The sequence below is a fragment of the Cottoperca gobio genome, chromosome 9 (genome assembly GCF_900634415.1).
Source record: "Cottoperca gobio chromosome 9, fCotGob3.1, whole genome shotgun sequence".
In the NCBI taxonomy this organism is placed as follows: domain Eukaryota; kingdom Metazoa; phylum Chordata; class Actinopteri; order Perciformes; family Bovichtidae; genus Cottoperca; species Cottoperca gobio.
Window position 1 is genome coordinate 24,499,697 of NC_041363.1, and position 20,748 is coordinate 24,520,444.

The 20,748-nt window shown below is 42.6% G+C and overlaps 1 protein-coding gene across 1 annotated transcript in view; it reads right to left on the reverse strand.

The window, feature by feature from the left end:
- Window positions 1-20,748, reverse strand: part of fras1 (Fraser extracellular matrix complex subunit 1) — a 250,207-nt gene that overhangs the window by 36,901 nt on the left and 192,558 nt on the right. Inside the window, 10 exon segments of the mRNA XM_029439391.1 lie at window positions 3,226-3,358; window positions 9,139-9,301; window positions 11,603-11,754; window positions 12,404-12,651; window positions 13,386-13,514; window positions 13,903-14,034; window positions 16,128-16,160; window positions 18,664-18,801; window positions 19,715-19,829; window positions 20,241-20,357. Coding sequence (XP_029295251.1) covers window positions 3,226-3,358; window positions 9,139-9,301; window positions 11,603-11,754; window positions 12,404-12,651; window positions 13,386-13,514; window positions 13,903-14,034; window positions 16,128-16,160; window positions 18,664-18,801; window positions 19,715-19,829; window positions 20,241-20,357 — 1,360 coding nt within the window.

Here is a 20,748-nt window from a genome sequence, read left to right on the forward strand (position 1 = left end):
CACTTATAACAATTGACAGCTGGAATGACAGCAAACCTTGTATCTGTTCCCCAAACAGCCTTTTTATTTCCCTTTAGTCACAATTGTCTGGCAGTTTAGATGCAGGATGGATGCGCCGAGACACTTTTACAGTTACCGTAAATTATGCAACTTCACGGCAGCGAAGGAGAGTGGCAGTGAATGTACAAAATCAACCTTGAGATCTCTGAAGTTTGAGACAAAGTGTGAGCGTCTTCGTCACGGAAGATGGATGACTCCGCGGTGAGGCCTCTGCAGGGAATAACTGATGTGTGTACGTGTACGTGTGTGTGTGTATGTGTGTGTGTTTCAGGCAAAACAGTAAATCCCATCTTCATCATCTGGCTGTTATAAGGTGAGTGAAGGGAGTCTCTTACCTGACCTCTGATATCTGATCAGGATGGGAAATTATCTATGTGCTGATTTAAAATATAAAGGAGTAAACAGCAGGACACGAGTTGTTCAGGGACACGAATAACAGGTGTGCTAGGCCGATAGGGAGCATGCCGAATCCAAGAATTCTGTTGTTTCAAAAAGAAAATCTAATCACTGCTTTTCACACCTGCAATGAGACTTAACCTTTAACGGTTACAGTTGCTGTCAGGGAATCATTTGCTGAAAACCTTTGTATTGAATGTATCTAAGACCTTTAGCAGAGGAACTTCATTTATGGTCTCCATCAGACAAAATGAAATACAAATATAACTATTCAAGTCTGTATGAAAGAATGTATAAGTTATGTGACTTTGTTAATTAAACAAATGAAGTGATCATTTAATAAAAACTTTAACACCCCCACGTGCTGTTTCTGAGGCTGTTCTCGTCCTCCACAATACCAAAGTGTTGGAACAGACAACAACAAATATTGCTGTTTCTGATGCCTTATTAGTTGTGGGAACACTGAGATCAAAAAGGTTCAGCCTCTGGCGACCATGAATTTAGTCAGCAAACTGCAATCTGCCAATAAATGATAAGATATCTGGAGTGTGTGTCCTTGGTTAATTCAGTTTGACATTTTGGCTTGAGGGTGGTGCTTTAGAAACTCTTGCAGATGTCCAAAATGGAAAAGGTTCAGAATCCGTAATATGTGTTAATATATTGTGTGTATGGTGTCTCCAAGGATGGAGGGTGTCATATGTTGTACAGCATTCTGAAACAAACTTGTAATTTTTGGCATATAAATCCATTTCACTTGACTTGCTTGTATATCTGCAGGAGATTCAAAGGAAATGTGACCTGCTGGTGTGAAGATGTTCCACTCTGGACTGAAGTAATGGGGCATGTTTATGAACCGACAAACATCGCCAACAGTTTAACTTTTATTGCAAAATCCAAATTTAAGCAGCTATTTATTTATTATATATAATTAAAATGCATAACATTAGAGAACATTTTGAATGGTCCATGTATGTGTGCCTGCTTCTGTGCTAACCACGCAAATGTAAATGCTAATGTTTTGCTGGAAGCTGTTTGGCATATAAATACAGCAGATGTATGTAGGTGTGTATTGTATTCTATATTTGTGTCTGTGTTTGAATAACTGCAATGTAATCATGCAAATGAGGAGCATCAACACGTGGGTGAATGCTTTTTGTGTTTCCGTGCATCTGCACATCAACACACAACCTCCAGTGTGCATGTTGGTTTTGCTGAGGCGAACAAGCGACGCACTGACGGACACTGGCTGGCGTCCCCTGTGCCCCGGTGACAGCAGCAATACAGTCAACTCACACTGTCGACTGACTCCGCTGAATACCAACGACTGTCCCTCTGCTCCAGCAGCCATCAAGGACATAGAGAGAGAAGACTGGAGCCAGCTGCTCATCTACTGCAGCAGACAATATAAATATCTGCGTCCGTGCACTTATCCTCCATTACATCTGCAAATAACTCTTTGTTGCATGTAATATGGCAGAGCCTAATTTGTATTACCATTGCTTCACATCTGTTATTTAAAAAATGAAAAGCGCTGCTTTACATATCAACTGGGTATCTTGTGCTGCTGGAGGCTGGCGTCTTCTACATACAGTATGTCCACTTACTAACTTAACCCAGGGCTTTCAACTGCATCTCACAGCCTTCACCAGCTAATGGTGTTTGCCCAGCTGCCATGGACTCGGTTCAGATTTGGTTCATGACCTAAATATAGATCTTCGTTCACGTGATAATATCAGTCGGACTCTCTTTAGTGGACTGGCCGGAAGTTCCATATTTTAGGTCATGTGATGATGAAATGACCAATGAGAGACAAGTAAGTAAGTGGACCTTGTGTTAAGTTTGATTTTTTAGTAAAAGTCTAATATTGTTTTTGTTATTTATTATGTTGAAGAGGGACTTAAAAGAGACAAAAACAAAAACTCAAACCAGCAGTTTAAGATACTGACTTTAAGTCTCAAGAAACACATTGGGTCCTACATTTCCCATGATGCAAGTCAATAGAATCTATTGTTAGTGTGCCCACTTCTTGTGTTATTGTTACAGTATTTTGTTCACGTGATCATCAAACCTCAGACATGTGGATGGTTAACAATCTACATCCTGCATGTAGCCCATACTGTATGGTATACTATACTGTATGTGTGAATCATGAAACCCTTTTCCATTATCTTAAATTACTAACGAGCTACATATGTAATTACGTTTTCCAATTTCCCCAACTGTATTACTATATAGTATATTGTGTTCTTTCTGCCATTTCTGTGCATATCCTATAGTTTTATTTGGTTTCTGACTCCCATTCTTCTCTCACAATGATACATTTTTCCAGTGGGGATCAGTTCCTTTTTAACTCATCTCACATTTTCAACAGTTACTCTGAGGGACAGAAGAAAGTGCAGTGGTGGTTGAGCAAGCATGCAGTTGAAAATTGTGACTTCAACAATGTCTCCATCTGTATACGGATATCTGGCAGTGCTAATCCACAACACAATCACGCTGTGACAGATGGCAGCGACACCGCCGGGAATTCAACCTGGGATTGCGTGTGCGTACGAGTGTGACATGAATAGAATGCAGGTGTGACCGTGTACAGGCACACAGAAATAGCAATGTGTCAGCTGTGCTCATACGTGTGCACTGTGTTTCATCTGTTCATGTTCCGATTTGTAAATGTACACGTGTGTCACAGAGAAGGAACACACACACACACACACACACACACACACACACACACACACACACACACACACACACACACATATGTCTCACCTCTGTTGGTGTTTTCGATGAAGCCGTACTTTGGAGGACTGACAAGCCAAACCAGCAGGTCCTTCCTGGGCGTGTCCACGTCCGACACTATGATGTGATTGGTCGACAGCAGCACTCGGCCGCCTTCCTGGACCTAAACAACCAAATACTAAGATAAGTCCTGTTGTTCCTGATGCTCTATGGATCATTTTTGCATCGTCGATGTTTGCAGGCAGCTTGTGGGGTTGGGTTATTATAACAGAAGTAAAGGTTAGGCTCTAAATAGTCAGACATTTTGATATTAGTACACATGTTAGACCCTTTGCTTCCGCTACATCCTCAGACCAAAGACTCTCAACTCTTCATACTTTCGTTTCCAAATCAGTGACAGGAAGTGATCAGATAAGCTGCCGCACAGACAGACAAGCTATTTACTGCTAAGAATAGTCAATAAAATAATGTAAATATTAAACAGCTTCTTCTTTTTTGTTGCAAAATCGTAGTTTCCTCACAGCCCAGTCGCAAATGTTTAGCTGCACGGGAATCTGGGAGTAAATCAATAACCCTGACACAACCAGCTACACAGGATTCAATTCAATGTTTTTTATTCAAGACAAGTTAATGGGAAAGAAACGTGACTTCTGCATAAAAGTACAGAATCAGATAACGCACAACGTCCTTAATTGACTCTACAAACTAATTTGATTCTGAATCTATTTTCCTCTAAAATTATACACAAATAAAAAACCCTTTTATCTGACAGTTCATTTATTCATCTGGAGAATATTTTAGCTTCTGACTTTAAGCCTAGATTTTGGGATTTGAGACTTTATTCCAAATCCTAAAAGGACGTTTGAAGGGGTCAAGCAAATAAGCAACTTATTAGGAGCTGCTTGATGTTTATTCCCATCCATCCATCCTGTGGGCCCACCACTCATGGGAAAAACCGCTGGGGTCGGGTGCGCTGTCACATGGGTGGCAGTGATGGTCAGGGACCTCGACGGACCAGACCCGGGCAGCAGAGGCTGGCTCTGGGGACGTGGAACGTCACCTCTCTGTGGGGGAAGGAGCCGGAACTAGTGCGGGAGGTGGATCGCTACCAGTTGGATCTGGTGGGGCTTACCTCCACGCACAGTCTTGGCTCTGGAACCGTACTCCTGGATAGGGGTTGGACTCTATTCTTCTCCGGAGTTGCCCAAGGTGTGAGGCGTCGGGCCGGGGTGGGGATACTAACTAGCCCCCGGCTGAGCGCCGCTACGTTGGAGTTTATCCCGGTGGACGAGAGGGTCGCCTCCCTACGCCTTCGGGTTATGGGGGGGGAAAACTCTGACTGTTGTTTGTGCCTATGCCCCAAACCGCAGTTCTGAGTATTCGGCCTTCTTGGAGACCCTGAATGGAGCCCTGCAGGGGGCTCCAGTAGGGGACTCCGTAGTCTTGCTGGGAGACTTCAACGCACACGTGGGAAACGATGGAGACACCTGGAGAGGCGTGATTGGGAGGAAGGGCCTCCCTGATCTAAACCCGAACGGTCGTTTGTTGTTGGACTTCTGTGCTAGCCATGGAATGGCCATAACAAACACCATGTTCGAACATAAGGATGCTCATAAGTGCACGTGGTACCAGAGCACCCTAGGCCAAAGGTCAATGATCGATTTCGTAATCGTATCATCTGACCTGAGGCCGCATGTTTTGGACACTCGGGTGAAGAGAGGGGCGGAGCTGTCGACTGATCACCATCTGGTGGTGAGTTGGATCAAGGGGTGGGGGAAGACTCTGGACAGACCTGGTAAACCCAAACGGGTAGTGCGGGTGAACTGGGAACGTCTGGAGGAAGCCCCTGTCCTGGGGATCTTTAACTCACACCTCCGGCGGAGCTTTTCAGCCATCCCTGTGGAGGTTGGGGACATTGAACCTGAGTGGGCGATGTTCAAAACCTCTATTGCTGAAGCTGCGGTGATGAGCTGTGGTCTCAAGGTCTTAGGTGCCTCAAGGGGCGGTAACCCTCGAACACCGTGGTGGACCCCGGTGGTCAGGGAAGCCGTCCGACTGAAGAAGGAGTCCTTCCGGGTTATGTTATCCGGGAGGACTCCGGAAACAGTTGCAGGGTATCGAAGGACTAGAAGGGCGGCAGGGAGAAGTTCGGAGAAGCTATGGAGAAGGACTTTCGGTCGGCACCAAGGTGCTTCTGGAAAACCATCCGGCACCTCAGGAGGGGGAAGCGAGGAACCATCCAAGCTGTGTACAGCAAGGGTGGGACCCTGCTGACTTCAACTGAGAAGGTTATCGGCCGGTGGAAGGAACACTTTGAGGAACTCCTGAATCCGACTAACACGCCCTCTATGGTTGAGGCAGAGCTGGAAGCTGATGGGGGATCATCGTCAATTTCCCTGATGGAAGTCACTGAGGTAGTCAAACAACTCCACAGTGGCAAAGCCGCAGGGGTTGATGAGATCCGTCCAGAAATGCTGAAGGCTTTGGGTGTTGAGGGGCTGTCTTGGTTGACACGCCTCGTCAACATTGCGTGGAAGTCTGGGACAGTGCCTAGGGGTTGGCAGACCGGGGTGGTGGTTCCCCTATTTAAAAAGGGGGACCAGAGAGTGTGTGCCAACTACAGGGGTATCACACTTCTCAGCCTCCCTGGTAAAGTCTACTCCAAGGTACTGGAAAGGAGGGTTCGGCCGGTAGTCGAACCTCTGATTGAAGAGGAACAATGCGGATTCCGTCCTGGTCGTGGAACAACGGACCAACTCTTCACTCTCGCAAGGATCCTGGAGGGGGCCTGGGAGTACGCCCATCCGGTCTACATGTGTTTTGTGGATCTGGAGAAGGCGTATGACCGGGTCCCCCGGGTGATACTGTGGGAGGTGCTGCGGGAGTATGGGGTGAGGGGGTCACTTTTGAGGGCCATCCAATCCCTGTACACCCAAAGCGAGAGTTGTGTCCGGATACTCGGCAGTAAGTCGGACTCGTTTCCCGTGAATGTTGGCCTCCGCCAGGGCTGCGCTTTATCACCAATCCTGTTTGTGATTTTCATGGATAGGATATCGAGGCGTAGTCGTGGAGGAGAGGGGTTGCAGTTCGGTGACCTGAGGATCTCATCGCTGCTCTTTGCAGATGATGTGGTCCTTATGGCATCATCGGTCTGTGACCTTCAACAGTCACTGGATCGGTTCGCAGCCGAGTGTGAAGCGGTTGGGATGAGGATCAGCACCTCCAAATCTGAGGCCATGGCTCTCAGCAGGAAACCGGTGGATTGCCTACTCCGGGTAGGGAATGAGCCATTACCCCAAGTGAAGGAGTTCAAGTACCTCGGGGTCTTGTTCGCGAGTGAGGGGACAATAGAGCGAGAGATTGGCCGGAGAATCGGAGCAGCGGGGGCGGTATTACAGTCACTTTACCGCACCGTTGTGACGAAAAGAGAGCTGAGCCAGAAGGCAAAGCTCTCAATCTACCGGTCGATCTTCGTTCCTACCCTCACCTATGGTCATGAAGGATGGGTCATGACCGAAAGAACGAGATCACGGGTACAAGCGGCCGAAATGGGTTTTCTCAGACGGGTGGCTGGCGTCTCCCTTAGAGATAGGGTGAGAAGCTCAGCCATCCGTGAGAGACTCGGAGTAGAGCCGCTGCTCCTTTACGTTGAAAGCAGCCAGTTGAGGTGGTTCGGGCATCTAGTAAGGATGCCACCTGGGCGCCTCCCTAGGGAGGTGTTCCAGGCACGTCCAGCTGGGAGGAGACCCCGGGGAAGACCCAGGACTCGGTGGAGAGATTATATCTCCTCACTGGCCTGGGAACGCCTCAGGATCCCCCAGTCGGAGCTGGAGGATGTGGCCCGGAGAAGGGAAGATTGGGGTTCCTTACTGGAGCTGCTGCCCCCGCGACCCGATTCCGGATAAGCGGTAGACGATGGATGGATGGATTGATGTTTATGCTCTTGCATCCACCTTTACAATGTTCTTTTCAGTTTCCCAAAACAAATCAAAGTGTTAACAGGTGTAACCACTTGAGACCTTTCCCTTTGATTGCTTAAAAGAAGGACGCTTTCCACAACCACAAAAGAAAACACCTCCCATCTAAAAGTAGAGACCTTTGAGATTGCACTTTATTATTTCAAGACGGGCGGTTCTGCAGTGCTTATACAGGATCCATCCCTGAGGAAGGCTGTGAGTGAGTACCAGTGTAACCCTCATTAAGTCTGACATTTATTTCCCCCCTCCTCCACTTGTTCCCCACACAACAGGCTCTCTGTCAGAGGGCGTTGTTCAAAACATGTTTCACATCTTTTCACTTCCAAAAGGAAAAGAATACAATGCTGCAGGACGGATCTGTTACTGGGAGTAGTTAACAAGGGCTCTGCGATAATTCAAAAGATCATTTATCGCCTTTCATCGGAATCTGTTTCGTGATGAATTCATACATCGAGACGTCGTGATACACAATACGTTATCTACATTTATAATAACAAGCACAGAATGACTGAAAATCTGACGTGGAATAGTTTGAGGGAATATCATGTGAAGCTTGTAGTTCTGTTTTTTACATCACACTTTAGTTTGATGCATTAAAAACTGGACTCAGTTCAATCAAACCATTTAATATGACTACAATGTATTTGTGTGTATGAATTTTTCACTTAAGTTGTAAAAATGTTTTAAAATACTTTTCATGTCAAGTACTTAATTCATAATTCATACCATGAGGTTATTTCATATAAACTATTTATTTATTTAATGAAAGCTATATCGTTATATATATCATTATGGAGATATGGAATGACACATATTGGGATAGATCATCATCCCTGTAGTTAACTGAAACACAAATAAAAAAGAAACCCTTAAGCACAGCGATACTATCCAGTGATGGAGGAGCCGTTCAGATCCAAGCACTAATACCACACTGTAGAAATACTGTCAAGTAAAAGTCCTGCATTCAAATGTTACTTCAGTGTGTAAGTATAACAATAAATATTTAGTTAAAGTATGAAAATGTCCCCTGTGACTGTTGTACTATTATATATGTTATGATTAAATTAGTATTACTCATGCATTAATGTAAAAGCAAGATGTTACTGTAGTTGGTTGAGGTGGAGCTCATTTATAACCACTAACTCATGAGTTGTTATGGAGTCATCTGCTGGTTATTTTTTCTATTAACCGATTGATTGTTTTGTTTATAAAAATAGTGAAATTAGTGAAAATAGTGAGAAATGCCGTCACAATTACCCAGAGCCCTTTAGTGTCTCCAACCAACATTTTTACCAATAAACATTATTATCATTATTAAAAGGAAAAGCAGAAAATCTTAACATTTGAGAAGCTGGAAACAGGAAATGTTTGTACGTGAGAAATTACCTAAACAATTAGCAAAAACATTTTCCAATTGATTTTCTGTCAATCCACTAATTGATTAATCGTTTCAGAGGTACTTGTACAAACTGTTGGGTAGTTTCATTTATAAGAAAACACATTTTATAAAATCTTAAATTGTAAGATAACTAAAGCTGTCAGATAAATGTAGTGGAGTAGAAAGTGGCAGAAAAAGTTAAGAGCAAGAACCTGGAATTGCACTAAAGTAAATGTACTTAGTTACAGTCCACCACTGTCACAACAGGGAGGGTCCCACGCTTTCTGAGGGACAACGTCTGACAGTGTGCGATGTTTTCCTCTGCTTCATTTGTCTCTTTAATGACTGTTTCTGAATTCAGCAGCTGCTTTAAAAAACCCTCAAAAGAGTATTTGAGGATTTTAGTCTCTTATGAGCAGGCAGGGTAATGTAGGGGAAACAACAGTGTGCAGATTGTGTGTGTAACACTGTTTGTGTACCGCAACAGCCACATACATATAAATGTATTAAGATAAGTTAGAGTTGGCCCGTGTGAGTGTGTTTATGTTTTGTCTGTACAGCTTCATGTGTGTATGTCAGCGTGACTACCTTGATGCCACTGTGGACTGTGACCAGCGGTGGCTGTCTGTGCGTGGAGGTGATGGTGATGGTGCACATCTGGTTGTCAAGGCGATTGTTGTCTCCGTCATAAACAACAAAGTGGAAGATGTCGGTTATCGGCTGGCTGCCTGTCTCTACGGAAGTGATGTACCTGCAGATGGAGATATTGGTTAGGTTTGTTGTCTAGTGTTAAATAGATTGCATGTTGTTTCATAACTAATTAGTTTGACACAATAATGATCTTTAAATTAATACATAAATATCTGTTTATGCGTCTAATCCTAGACTGATAAGAGGACTTGGGAGAGCTTTGCATTTGCCCTCCCACAACGATGCAGCTGCTAATCTCTGCAAAGCACTAATAAAATTGAAACCCATACTGGCGCACTCTTCTCTAATCCCATTTAATTCTAATAAAAACAATTCCCGGCTCTTGTTTGTACGAGCCAACACCAGAGAGACAAAACTAATACAGGCGATTTAAAGATTGTCCCCGGAGATCGTCCTGCGCTAAAGCTAATCGGAGCCTGCATTATGGAAATGAAGCAGTTAGCTAGTGAATATTTATATTTCATCTCAGCGCCTCCCATATGGGGCCTCAGTACCTCTTGCAGGTAATATCAGAGTGAGGCTAAGTGGCACTGCAAGTGCCAACAGGCTGAGTCACTGAATGGGGAAAGGATACTAAATTATTTCCTGTTAATTTATATGTTTTCTTACTAGCTTTTTGTACCGTTAATGTTTGTGGAACCATCGTCTCGTGAGGAGAAACGTTAGATTGAAAGGAAACTAAATGTCTCGGCAAGCTATAACCACGTCCCCCTCCGCTGTGATGCTGAGGGGATCCCGATCCCCACCGGCTCCAGCTGCAATCAGAGGAATTGATCATGACTGCGACTGCAGCGTGAAGAACTCTCAAAGTCCCTTTTATCTCTTACAGAGTGGAACAACACCAGACTTTTCTTTTAAAACTCTTTATTAAGCTCACAAATCCTGTCGGTGCCTCAGCGAACCAAAAGCATATCACTCTTCATGCTCTTGACTTCTATCTAAGTGCTTTTCATGTTTTTACTTTTGTTGAAGGATTCTACAAACACTCTTCTCTTCACACTTCTGAATCTTTTAAAACACTCTGGATAGCTTCAGCTTGTCTGCAAGTCAAGGTCGGGGGGGAGGGGGGTTATTATTATTTTTGGCAACACTTTTTAATAACCGTCATTAATAAATGGGAAATTTAGTTAATAGTTATTTTATTGGCAGCAAACATTCATTATTAGTAATGCTATAATTTATGTTATTTTATCATTCTTTTGCGTGGTAAGAAATAGTTAGTTTATAAATGATATATTGTATTACAGCTGATAAGAGACGATAATAAAACAAAAGTAAACTATTCATTAACAGATTATTGTTACATAAACATTACATAGATACTGTAGATAGAGCAGAAACCTTTATTAAACATTGACAAAGTATTAACTTGATATCTAAATAATGTTTATAGACAGTTTACAAACCAATTATTAAACTTTAACAAAGTGTTAGAAATATGTGCTCTATTTATGAAATGTCTATAGATGTTAAATCATTTGGTAATCATCAACAAATACTTAATACCATAAATAAAATTGTATAATGTGTGCAATAATAAACTGTTACAATAACATAAATTATAGCATTAGAAATAATAATTATTAATTTCCTTGTCTGTTAACAGTAAAATAAAAAGAATATTAATACAAGTTAAATGAACTCAATTTACCATTTATTCATGATGGTTATCATAAAGTTTGAATCCCTGATAATGACTTGTACTTGGTGCTGCAACGGTCACACATTTAAACTGCAGTTATGATTGTTGATGCCGCCCCGAGGTCCACGGTACTTTAATGAGGCCTTGATCCACGTTCATAGTTCCAACAAAAGTTGTGACCATGAGGGAGCTGTTAACAGAACTCGTTGAGCATTTATTTTACTGGAGAAGTAAAAAGGTGCTAATTCTCTCTCATGGACCCTCATGAACCTTTATTGCTTATACAACGACTGCTTTTGGAAACGACTTAGGGTTTCTGAGGGTTTTTGGTTAATAGCTGCAGGTATTATGCTGATATCTTGTTTTATAAGCCTCTGAAGTAGCATTTAAACCATCATGGGAGACTAAAACTCCACGCTGGATATTCTTTTGGGCGTTTTTCATTGCAAGTTTTAGAGACTCTTCCCTTTGAAGTAAAATAATTCCAAATCAGACTGAAATAATTTCCCTGGTTACAGCTATTTGATAAATTCAAAAAAAGAGAAGGAACACACTTCAAGGTGTGATCAGTACCAAGGCCAACATTATAACCCTGCTGGGAATCATAACTGACTTTATATTCAGGTATGCATGAAGTCATTGTTCACCGTCTACATGTCTGAAACCTCTAACATGTGTACCAGCCTGTTGTCCTCCTACCTGATGCTGTGCTTGCTGATGTCCTCCATGGTGAAGGAGGAGTACTCCCTCAGCTCCTGGTGCTCCTGCTGGGAATGGCTCCTGGTCAGGATGCCGTACATCGGCACCGACACCAACTGGATCTGAATCTGTTCATCTGGGGACGTGTTGTCCTGTGAGAGACAAAACAGTCACTACGAGTTTGAAGAATTTTCCTTTCATGAAACAATCCTTCCTCAGCCCTGCAGAAATAGCATCGCAAGTCCCATTCCCTTAAAACTTCTTCCTGTGACTGTGAACAGCAAAACTAACCTCAAACCAGATTCTTAAAGGGGTAGTGCCAATTAATTCATTTTGCCACTTTTCCAGGTTTTGAAAAGGTAATGGAAAAGTTGCCAATTGCCAATAACAGCTCAAGTGTTACCAAAGGTTTGATGTACCTAAATGGTGTGTATGATACATTTGACAGGGAGGTTGTTTGCTAAGCTTGCATTGACGCAGAAGATGACAGTTTGCATTCCTGCTTAAAGAAAGTGACGGATATTACATAAAGAATCTTCTCTTTTTGTTTGTTGCACAGATCTATATATTTACAACAATGTTAAGTTAACATGACCTGATGTATTTAAAAATATACATTTCTTTGTCGAGGAGAAGTATTCCTGTTTCATAATAATTTCAACTAGAATCTTTCTCCACAAAAAAACTAAACCTGAAACTTCTGAACTGAGAAATATTCTCTAATCTTCAAACCAAAAGGAAACTGTAGTTCTTCCACAGAAGCTAACGGTCGTAACTATCGTTCATCTGCGGTTGACTCACAGTGTAAGCCAGGTGTGAACGCCTGATCACGGTGCTGCTCTTCACGCCCACTTCCAGAGACAGTGTGGCCGCCGGGTGCCGCTGGGGCCCGTCGCCCCCGACGTCCAGCACCTGCACCTGCACCACTAAGAGTGCCATGGAGATGCCGTCGCTAACGGAGAAGGTGATGGCGTCTCCCTGGGTGGCGAGGTTGGTGTGTCGGTAGAGCAGAACGTTGCGGGTGATGTCGCTGAAGGTGAAGATGTCACCTGATGGGACGGAGGAGGCGGCACATGGTTTGAGTCGCTGTACATTTGTGTGTAACTACAGAGTGTGTTCAACAATCTGCAACTCAAGGTTGTAGACTGTACATGGATAACTTTATAACTACACAACAAGTACAAATACAAGAACAAAACCAGGATAATAACCAATGTTTTGAGACCACAAAATGTTTTTCTCTATATTTGAGTGTTCCACCTTCCAAGCTGCTCTCAATGCAAATGTTCAGTTGACCTCCACTAAGTGAGCTACAAATTAACATGTATTTAAATAAATGTTTTTTTGAGAGTATATTGATCTAGAGAGTGTGTGTGTGTGTGTGTGTGTGTGTGTGTGTGTGTGTGTGTGTGTGTGTGTGTGTGTGTGTGTGTGTTGTGTGAGAATGTGTGTGTGTGAGAATGTGTGTATGTAGGCAGGTGTAAAAAAGAGCAAGGCGTAGAGAGTCTGATATTGTTGAAATGAAGTGAAAGTGGAAAGAACATATTGATACATATAGCCAGACCTACTGTATCTCTTTGTTCTCCAGTGCTCCGACTCCACAGAACAGCTGACGGAAATACTAACAGCACATTTATGATTTCTTTCCTTGTGTTATGTCTACTTCGTTTTGTGCTTAGTCAGCAGTTATGACATTACCACCTTTCCATATATCTGTGTGTGGGTGTGTGTGTGTGTGTGTGTGTGTGTGTGTGTGTGTGTGTGTGTGTGTGTATCATCTCACCGTTGGTCATTCTTGTGTTTGTGTTGCCATCGGTCTTAATCAGCTCTCCGTGGACGGGAGTCTCCACCAGCTCAAACTCCAGCTCATCTGGAGCCGTGTCAGCGTCGCTCACTGCCAGCTGCTGACCGCCTACACGCACATGCACACGCACACGCACACACACACACACAAACAAATGAAGAAAGGAGCGTTAAGAGAGATGAAGCAGGAGAAGGAGTAAATTAACTGTGTGTACCAGACTGTAAACACACACACACACACACACACACGTAAACACACACACACACACACGCACGCACGCACGCACGCACGCACGCACGCACGCACGCACGCACGCACGCACACACACACACACAGCTCTTTCTCCAGTATTGTTGCTCATCAGGGTCGTACTTCAAAGCTCATTACCTCACAGAGACCACTTCATCACTTACTGAACCTCTTCACCACAGGCTGTCTTCTCTGAAGTGTGTATTTTGTGTGTGTGTGTCTCTGTGTGTGTATATTCCTCTCTTACCTATGTTGGCCTCTCCTCCCAGGCTGACTTCTAGCAGCGGGTCCAGAATCTGAAACACCGGCGGCTGCTGATGGTTCGACAGCAGCAGGACGGCAAAGTCCAACTCAGGAGTGGTGTGTTCACCATCCGACACTGTGACACACACGAGCAGAGAAAACACACACACGGAAAAATAAGGAAATCAATCAGATAAGCAAAGGCTTTTGAAGAGAAACACACACACACACACACACACACACACACACACACACACACACACACACACACACACACACACACTTGATGCTAAAGGAATCATTTGAAAGGATATAACTATAGGATAAAACTGGAAGGGAAACTAATCTGTTTCCTCGGGTCGATTCACTAAACACAAGATTAATAATAAGAGAAATAAATAAAAAAACATGATCGCATGAGCTTTAATTAAAAATCTCCATGAATCAATTAACCAAACGATTTACTCAGGATTCAGGTGGAAACGTGTTAGTCGTTAATGGTAAATGTTTTTTGGCTTCATTGGCTCCACTTGTCTCTTCTAAACACGACTTTTAACAACAAGCCACCTATCACATTCAACTATAAAAAGATAGTGTGATCGATTGAGTGAGAAAGTGTTTGTATCACATTGTATAACAGGGAAGTTTTGATTTATCAGCTCATATTTGAAAAGATGGTGCATGTTCCTGCTTTATTCTGGAGAATAACTAAATATTTTGGGGCGAAAAGGGAAATTAACATGAGAGTTTGTGGAAGTGTGTATATAAAGCAAAATGTGGATGTTTACTATAATGCTAACTAAATATTACCACAAGTTATGAGAGATAACACTGGAAGGCTGTAGGGTTGATGACTTATTATGTTTGCTTCTAATACAAACAAAACAAAAAATACACTATATTATATATATATATATATATATATATATATATATATATAATTAATTTTACAATATATATTCTACATTATAAATATAAATATTAATAAATATATAGTATGTTAATTACATTTTAAATGGTGTTTGTTGATCAACTTATCAACTGACAAATCATTTCAGTACAAATGTAGTGGAGTCGAAATATAACCTTGTACAAAATTGAAATACTCAAGTGAAGTACAAGTACCTATATAAATATACTTTTTAGTTTTGTGCCCCAGCGCAGTTATTGCCTGTTGAAAAGTGTTGTTGCACCTTTTACTCTTTAAAGGGAGAAGCGAAGCAGGAGGGATGGAGTGTGTTAGAGAGTGTGTGTGTGTGTGTGTGTGTGTGTGTGTGTGTGTGTGTGTGTGTGTGTGTGTGTGTGTGTGTGTGTGTGTGTGTGCGCCTCAGGGCTGACACTAAAGCAAAATGCACTTTTGGGGATGTCTCCGAACACCCGTAAAAACTCATTTCCCAAACAGCTTGTGTTGAGGATTGAGTCAGAGTGCAGTGGCACTTTATCAAACGTGCAGTTAACAGAGGAGACTTGCTCTTATCATGTTTAAGGTCAAAGAGCCAGAACAGAAAATCACAGTGGATCTGAAGATCACAGTCGAGATGGATCCGTGCGAAAGTGACAGGAGGTGAAACACAGAGGAAGAAGCATAGGGGCAAAGAAGAGGGAAAGAGAGGAGAGATGGCGTGTAAAGAAGATGGGAAAAGAGGAAAATGGGGAAGAGCTGAGAGAAGAGAGCAATACGGGGAGGAGGAGGAGGAGGAGGAGGAGGAGAAAAACGAGAGGAAGCTGGAGATGAGAGGGGAAACAAAATCAAAGGGAGGAAAGATTAAGGTCATTTATGAGGAAAATTAAGAGGAAACGAAGGGAAACAGGGAAGGAGAGAACGAGCGAGGAGAGCAAATGAGAGAAAGATGAAAACACAAGTGGATCAGGAAGGAGAGAACAGGAGAAATTGAGGTCAGAGAAGAGGAGCGAGAAGAGAAGAGGGGAGATAATTAAGTCAGACAAAATGTCACAACAAGAAAGATGAAAACACAACAAAGAGAAAAGTAGAAGAGAAAGGAAGAGATAGAGAGGAAATTGAGGGAAGAGACAATACATATTTCAGCCAGAGATATAAAGGGTATCAGGGAGTCGCCAGGAGGAGAAGATTGAGGTTGGAGAAGGAGACTAAGGATGGGAGGATATAGCGCGGAGACGAGTTGGAAGAAAAATGTGTAGGATGACGGACACAGAAGAACATTTTCCTCGTCCTCCCTCTCACTAAATAGAGGAGAAGGAAGTATTTACCTGTGAAATAGACGCTCAGCGACTCCGGCAGACCTGTTGGGGTTTAAAAAAGAAAACTTGAGGTGATAAAAGTAAAAAACTGTGGATTCAGGCAGAGCTGACGGGGCGTTGCAGTGAACATAAACACTGAACGGATGATGCTATAATGCATAAACGTCAGGAGGCAGTGTGGATGATTTACTGCTTTAAAGCCTTCCTCTGGAGCCAAACCCAGATTAGAAGAAACTGAAGTCATCTTTGATCTTGGATTATGGGTTATCTTTTGGAGCGTTGCAAATTGTTTTTAAAACACTTCAAAAGATGCATCACATATACTAAGTGTATTGTTGATGGCCTGGCGAAAATATATTTGATCCAGAATTTTTAATCTGGGGCAGAAAATAATGCAAAAACGAGTTAAAGCAAACTATAATTATTTAAAGAGTGTTGGCTGATCAAAGCCAGTTTCAGTTGACACTATGACTCGCACAAAATAGTTTTCCGTGACAAATATACACAGAATCATCATTAAGATAAGAGCTCGCTATGCTGAGTTATGAGGTATTGTAAAGTCTTGCTCACGTAGACATTACAGTTACTGTTATATCCCAGACAGTTATCGAGGATGAAATCCATAACGCCACAGTATTAGAACAATATAAACAGTACTGTGACAAGTTCTTGGGAAATCTCCTTATAAATAAGTAAATAAAGCAGCGGGGGCTCAGAGAGCCAGACCTTTAGTTCCTGATGAGGATCACATTTAAAACACAGTATTTTAAATGTACTTTTACGCAATTATTTCCTTGCTGTATACGTCCAATAATCCATTCTATTGTTTTATTATTTTAATATCTTATCGTATACTTTATTTAATCTTATTTTAATGCTCTTTTTTATAATGCTTTTATTTTATTGTCATTTTATTGGATTTTATTTTGCTGTTGTGAAGCACTTTGTAATTATGTTTTGAAAGGTGCTATAAAAACAAAATTATTATTATTAATACACTTTGCATAATGCAACTTGTGGTGTGTTTCAATGCCTTCGTTTGCTTTTCTTTGGCACTTCCATTGGAATCGCCCTTTCCACATTAAGAGGTTAATCCCGATGCTCTGAAAACTCAAGTGGACTTCTGTGAGGTCAACTGTGCAGCAGCGCGTGTAATACGGGTTGATTGGCACATGAGACCTGGTGACTACATGAACAGACGGCTTTTTTCTACATTCATCATTTAAAAATATCTTTGTGAAGTCTGCACATGAGTTCCATTTTAAATGCACCGTTCCACCGCCTCTCTCCATATCAGCCGCTCGTATGGCGTCAGGGGGCAGTGACAGTGGACAAGGCAAACAAAACTAAAGCAGAGCACATTGTACTTCCTGTGTCTACTTAATTGCCTTTGGCATGTAAAATGAAAGGAATGCCCCTTTAATAGAAAGTGAGTAGGTTTCCATATTCCAACATGAGAAACTGAGAACGTGCAGCAGCTCTATGAATAGTAAAACAACACGCTGTGAGGTCCACTGGTTTTATGTGACACATCTAGAGAACTAATACAGTGTTATGAAGCTGGAGGTGCCGGTTCAGATGAATTATGTTTGATTTGATGTAAAGATCCAGAGATCACCTTTGATAAGTGATAAGTGTAAGCCAACAGTCAACCCGGATGTTTGATTTGAGCAATATTGAAGCTGAACAACTCAGTCTCCACATGGCTCCACTGCTACCCAATCAGGCAGCTGTCCTTCACTGTAGTATACAACGGATGCAAAAGTATGAAGAGAGAAGTCAGTGTAGGGAGGAGGTCGGGGTGGATGGTAGTTAACGATTACATTACTTGCCCACCATCATCTAGCTTTTTGTTTTTAAATTAGAACTAAAATCCATTCAGGTCGTTTTCACGCAGGCTCTCAGTGCAAAGGCTCACCAGATTAAGAAACTCACGTTTGTAAAGCGTGTTATCAATACGAGTAGGACGACAGATGCTACATTCATATACTGAAAGTGTCTGCTCCGCTCAGCAGCAGAGTCTCATCACGGGACGAGAGGCGGAGGATTTGGTGTCAAAGTATTTCTGATTTGAACACGACGCTATCGGGGAAGTGGATAAAGTTAGTGGGGAGGAAGGGCCGGTCAAAGCCAACTGGCTGGGTGGAACACTGGGCCATCCGACGTTAAAGAACAAAGTAAGCACTCTGAGCGCCATCGACGGAAATCTGTTCAGGTAAAATGTCCGGTGTAATAATGTAGTCAACCAGCGTAAGTATGTGGGTTTGTTTATTAACCGGTGGGAAAGTCTCCTCACCATGGCAACCCCAGTGGATGGATGGGTCAAACAAGCAGGACCGTCACTCAGGAGGCCGCTGTTTCCAAAATGCAAAGTTGACACATTTTAACTTGCTTCTTGTTACGTACATTTATTTTATTTAAGTTCTCCTAGTTGAATGAAATGATGAGTGTATTGTACAGGAGCGGCAGGTGTGTGTGTGTGTGTGTGTTGGTATTAATCACATTATCATTGTAATCACACTTATGTGAGGTGTGCAAGTCTCACCAATAAAGGAGTACTGGTAGAGCTCCTGGAGGTGTGAAGGGGCCTGCGGTGGTCTGTAGATGATCTTGCCATTGTTGACGTCGGCCTGAGTGAAATGTTTCACCGGTGTGTACGGAGCGTCCACATGCTCGATCGCACCTGAAGAGGAGCGGCACAGGAAGTCATGTAAACAGTGAAGTGGAGTTCAGACTTGTTTCTCAGAGACAAAGACGTTCTGGGGGACACACATAATAAGAACTACAGACAGATAACAAACACTAAGGATGCTTTAGGGAGAGCATTTAACTCAGAACAAATATCTCAAATCTCATTTCTGAAAATAAAGCGCTCATGACAAACGGCTGCTGTTTAATCTGACTCTGTCCTCCTTCTCAATGGCTCCGTATGAAATGATTTCTACACAGATTTATCAGTCCATTAGTTGATGAGTATGACCTATTGTAAAGGGTTTTTCCCTTTCATTAGACGGAGAGCTGAAGATGATACACCCGTCTGTCAGAGGGTCCGCTGCTGAAATTAATGGCTGCAGTTCTGAACGCCACATTCAGGGAAAAGGAAATCAACATTCCCTCTTATAAAAGAGCTGACTGCAGTAATGAAATCACTTTAATCGGGGGCCATGCCACTAAAGAAGGCTCATGAACAACAGGTTGTTAGTTTCTGGCTCGTATTTCAAACTGGCAAAACCCTAAAGCAAGACATCAAAGCTAAAGTTCTCCTAAACTGCTCATATCATCAGATCGTATTATCTTTACTGGGAGATGTTTTCCAAGAATATATTTATACTTTCTTAACTGGAAGCTGCAAAGAAAAACTTGTGCAGCTGCAAACTATTGATCACAGTGCCTTGCTAATGGGCACATAAGTGATAATAATTAGTAATGAACAGTTTAAAACATTAACTCAAGAAATGAAAGTCCAGAATCAAACAAAAACTACTACTAACTCACTCACTGTCTAATTATAAGGATCCTTTTAATCTTGTTCACATTATGAGGGAAAAGCTCAGTGTGTGTGTGTGTGTGTGTGTGTGTGTGTGTGTGTGCCCGACCTTGTCCTTGCGGTAAGGGTTTGGTGATGTTGTAGATGAGCTTCTCGCTGGGAGTCTCAGAGTCGACGAAGGACAGGGCTGAAGGCGCTATCTCCGTCACCCGATCCTCCAGAGCCTGCACACACACACACACACACACACACACACACACACACACACACACACACACACACACACACACACACACACACACACACACACACACACACACACACACAGAGGTGAGACTAGAGGTAAAGCAACAGCTGCTTTTCCTCCAGCTCTGACATGCACCATGTGATTATAACATGCACAAACAAATAGAAAACAAACAGACTAATGTTCCTTATTTAACAAATATATTTGTTGCAAGTTAATGGGAACACTGAAACCAGGGGAAAGTCTGAAAGCAGTGAGCTGTCAGCGGTCAGTCTGACTTCAATGAGCCAGATGGAGAACATTAGGATTTCCAGGTTCAAGAGCTAATAATCAATAAAGTGGAAGGTTTCATGAGTAAGTTTGGCTTTTCTTTTCTTTTATCCCTCACCGTGACCTGTAGGTCGCAGTTGGGGGCCAGCTGGGGGAATCCTGGGATCTGAGGCAGGACTCCTATGGTGAAGGTCTGGGCATCACTCTGTATGAGTGGAGCTGCCTCTGTGGAAACCTGCACACACATACAAACACACATTATATCTGAGAAGAAAGTACACGCAGAACATCTCATCTTAAAGTGTGAAGTCTTTATCATCAGCACATTATCTCAATAAATGTTGTTGTTTTTCGGCTGCAGACCGGTCGTGCATTATGAATTGTTTCTGAGTGACAGAGCTGACGACAGGCCTCTCGAGAATCACCAGAAGTGAGATCCAACAGATGTGATGAAAACAGTCTCTAACTGTGACAACAGGAAGTGAATCTGGCATCAGGAGGCGGTGCAGGGCCAAAACCACAAATCTGATTCCTTCAATAAATCACTGTGGAAACCACAAGAATATTAATAAAGGAGATGCCAATATGAGTAAAATCCGTTGTAAGGATCTCATTGTCGATCTGAC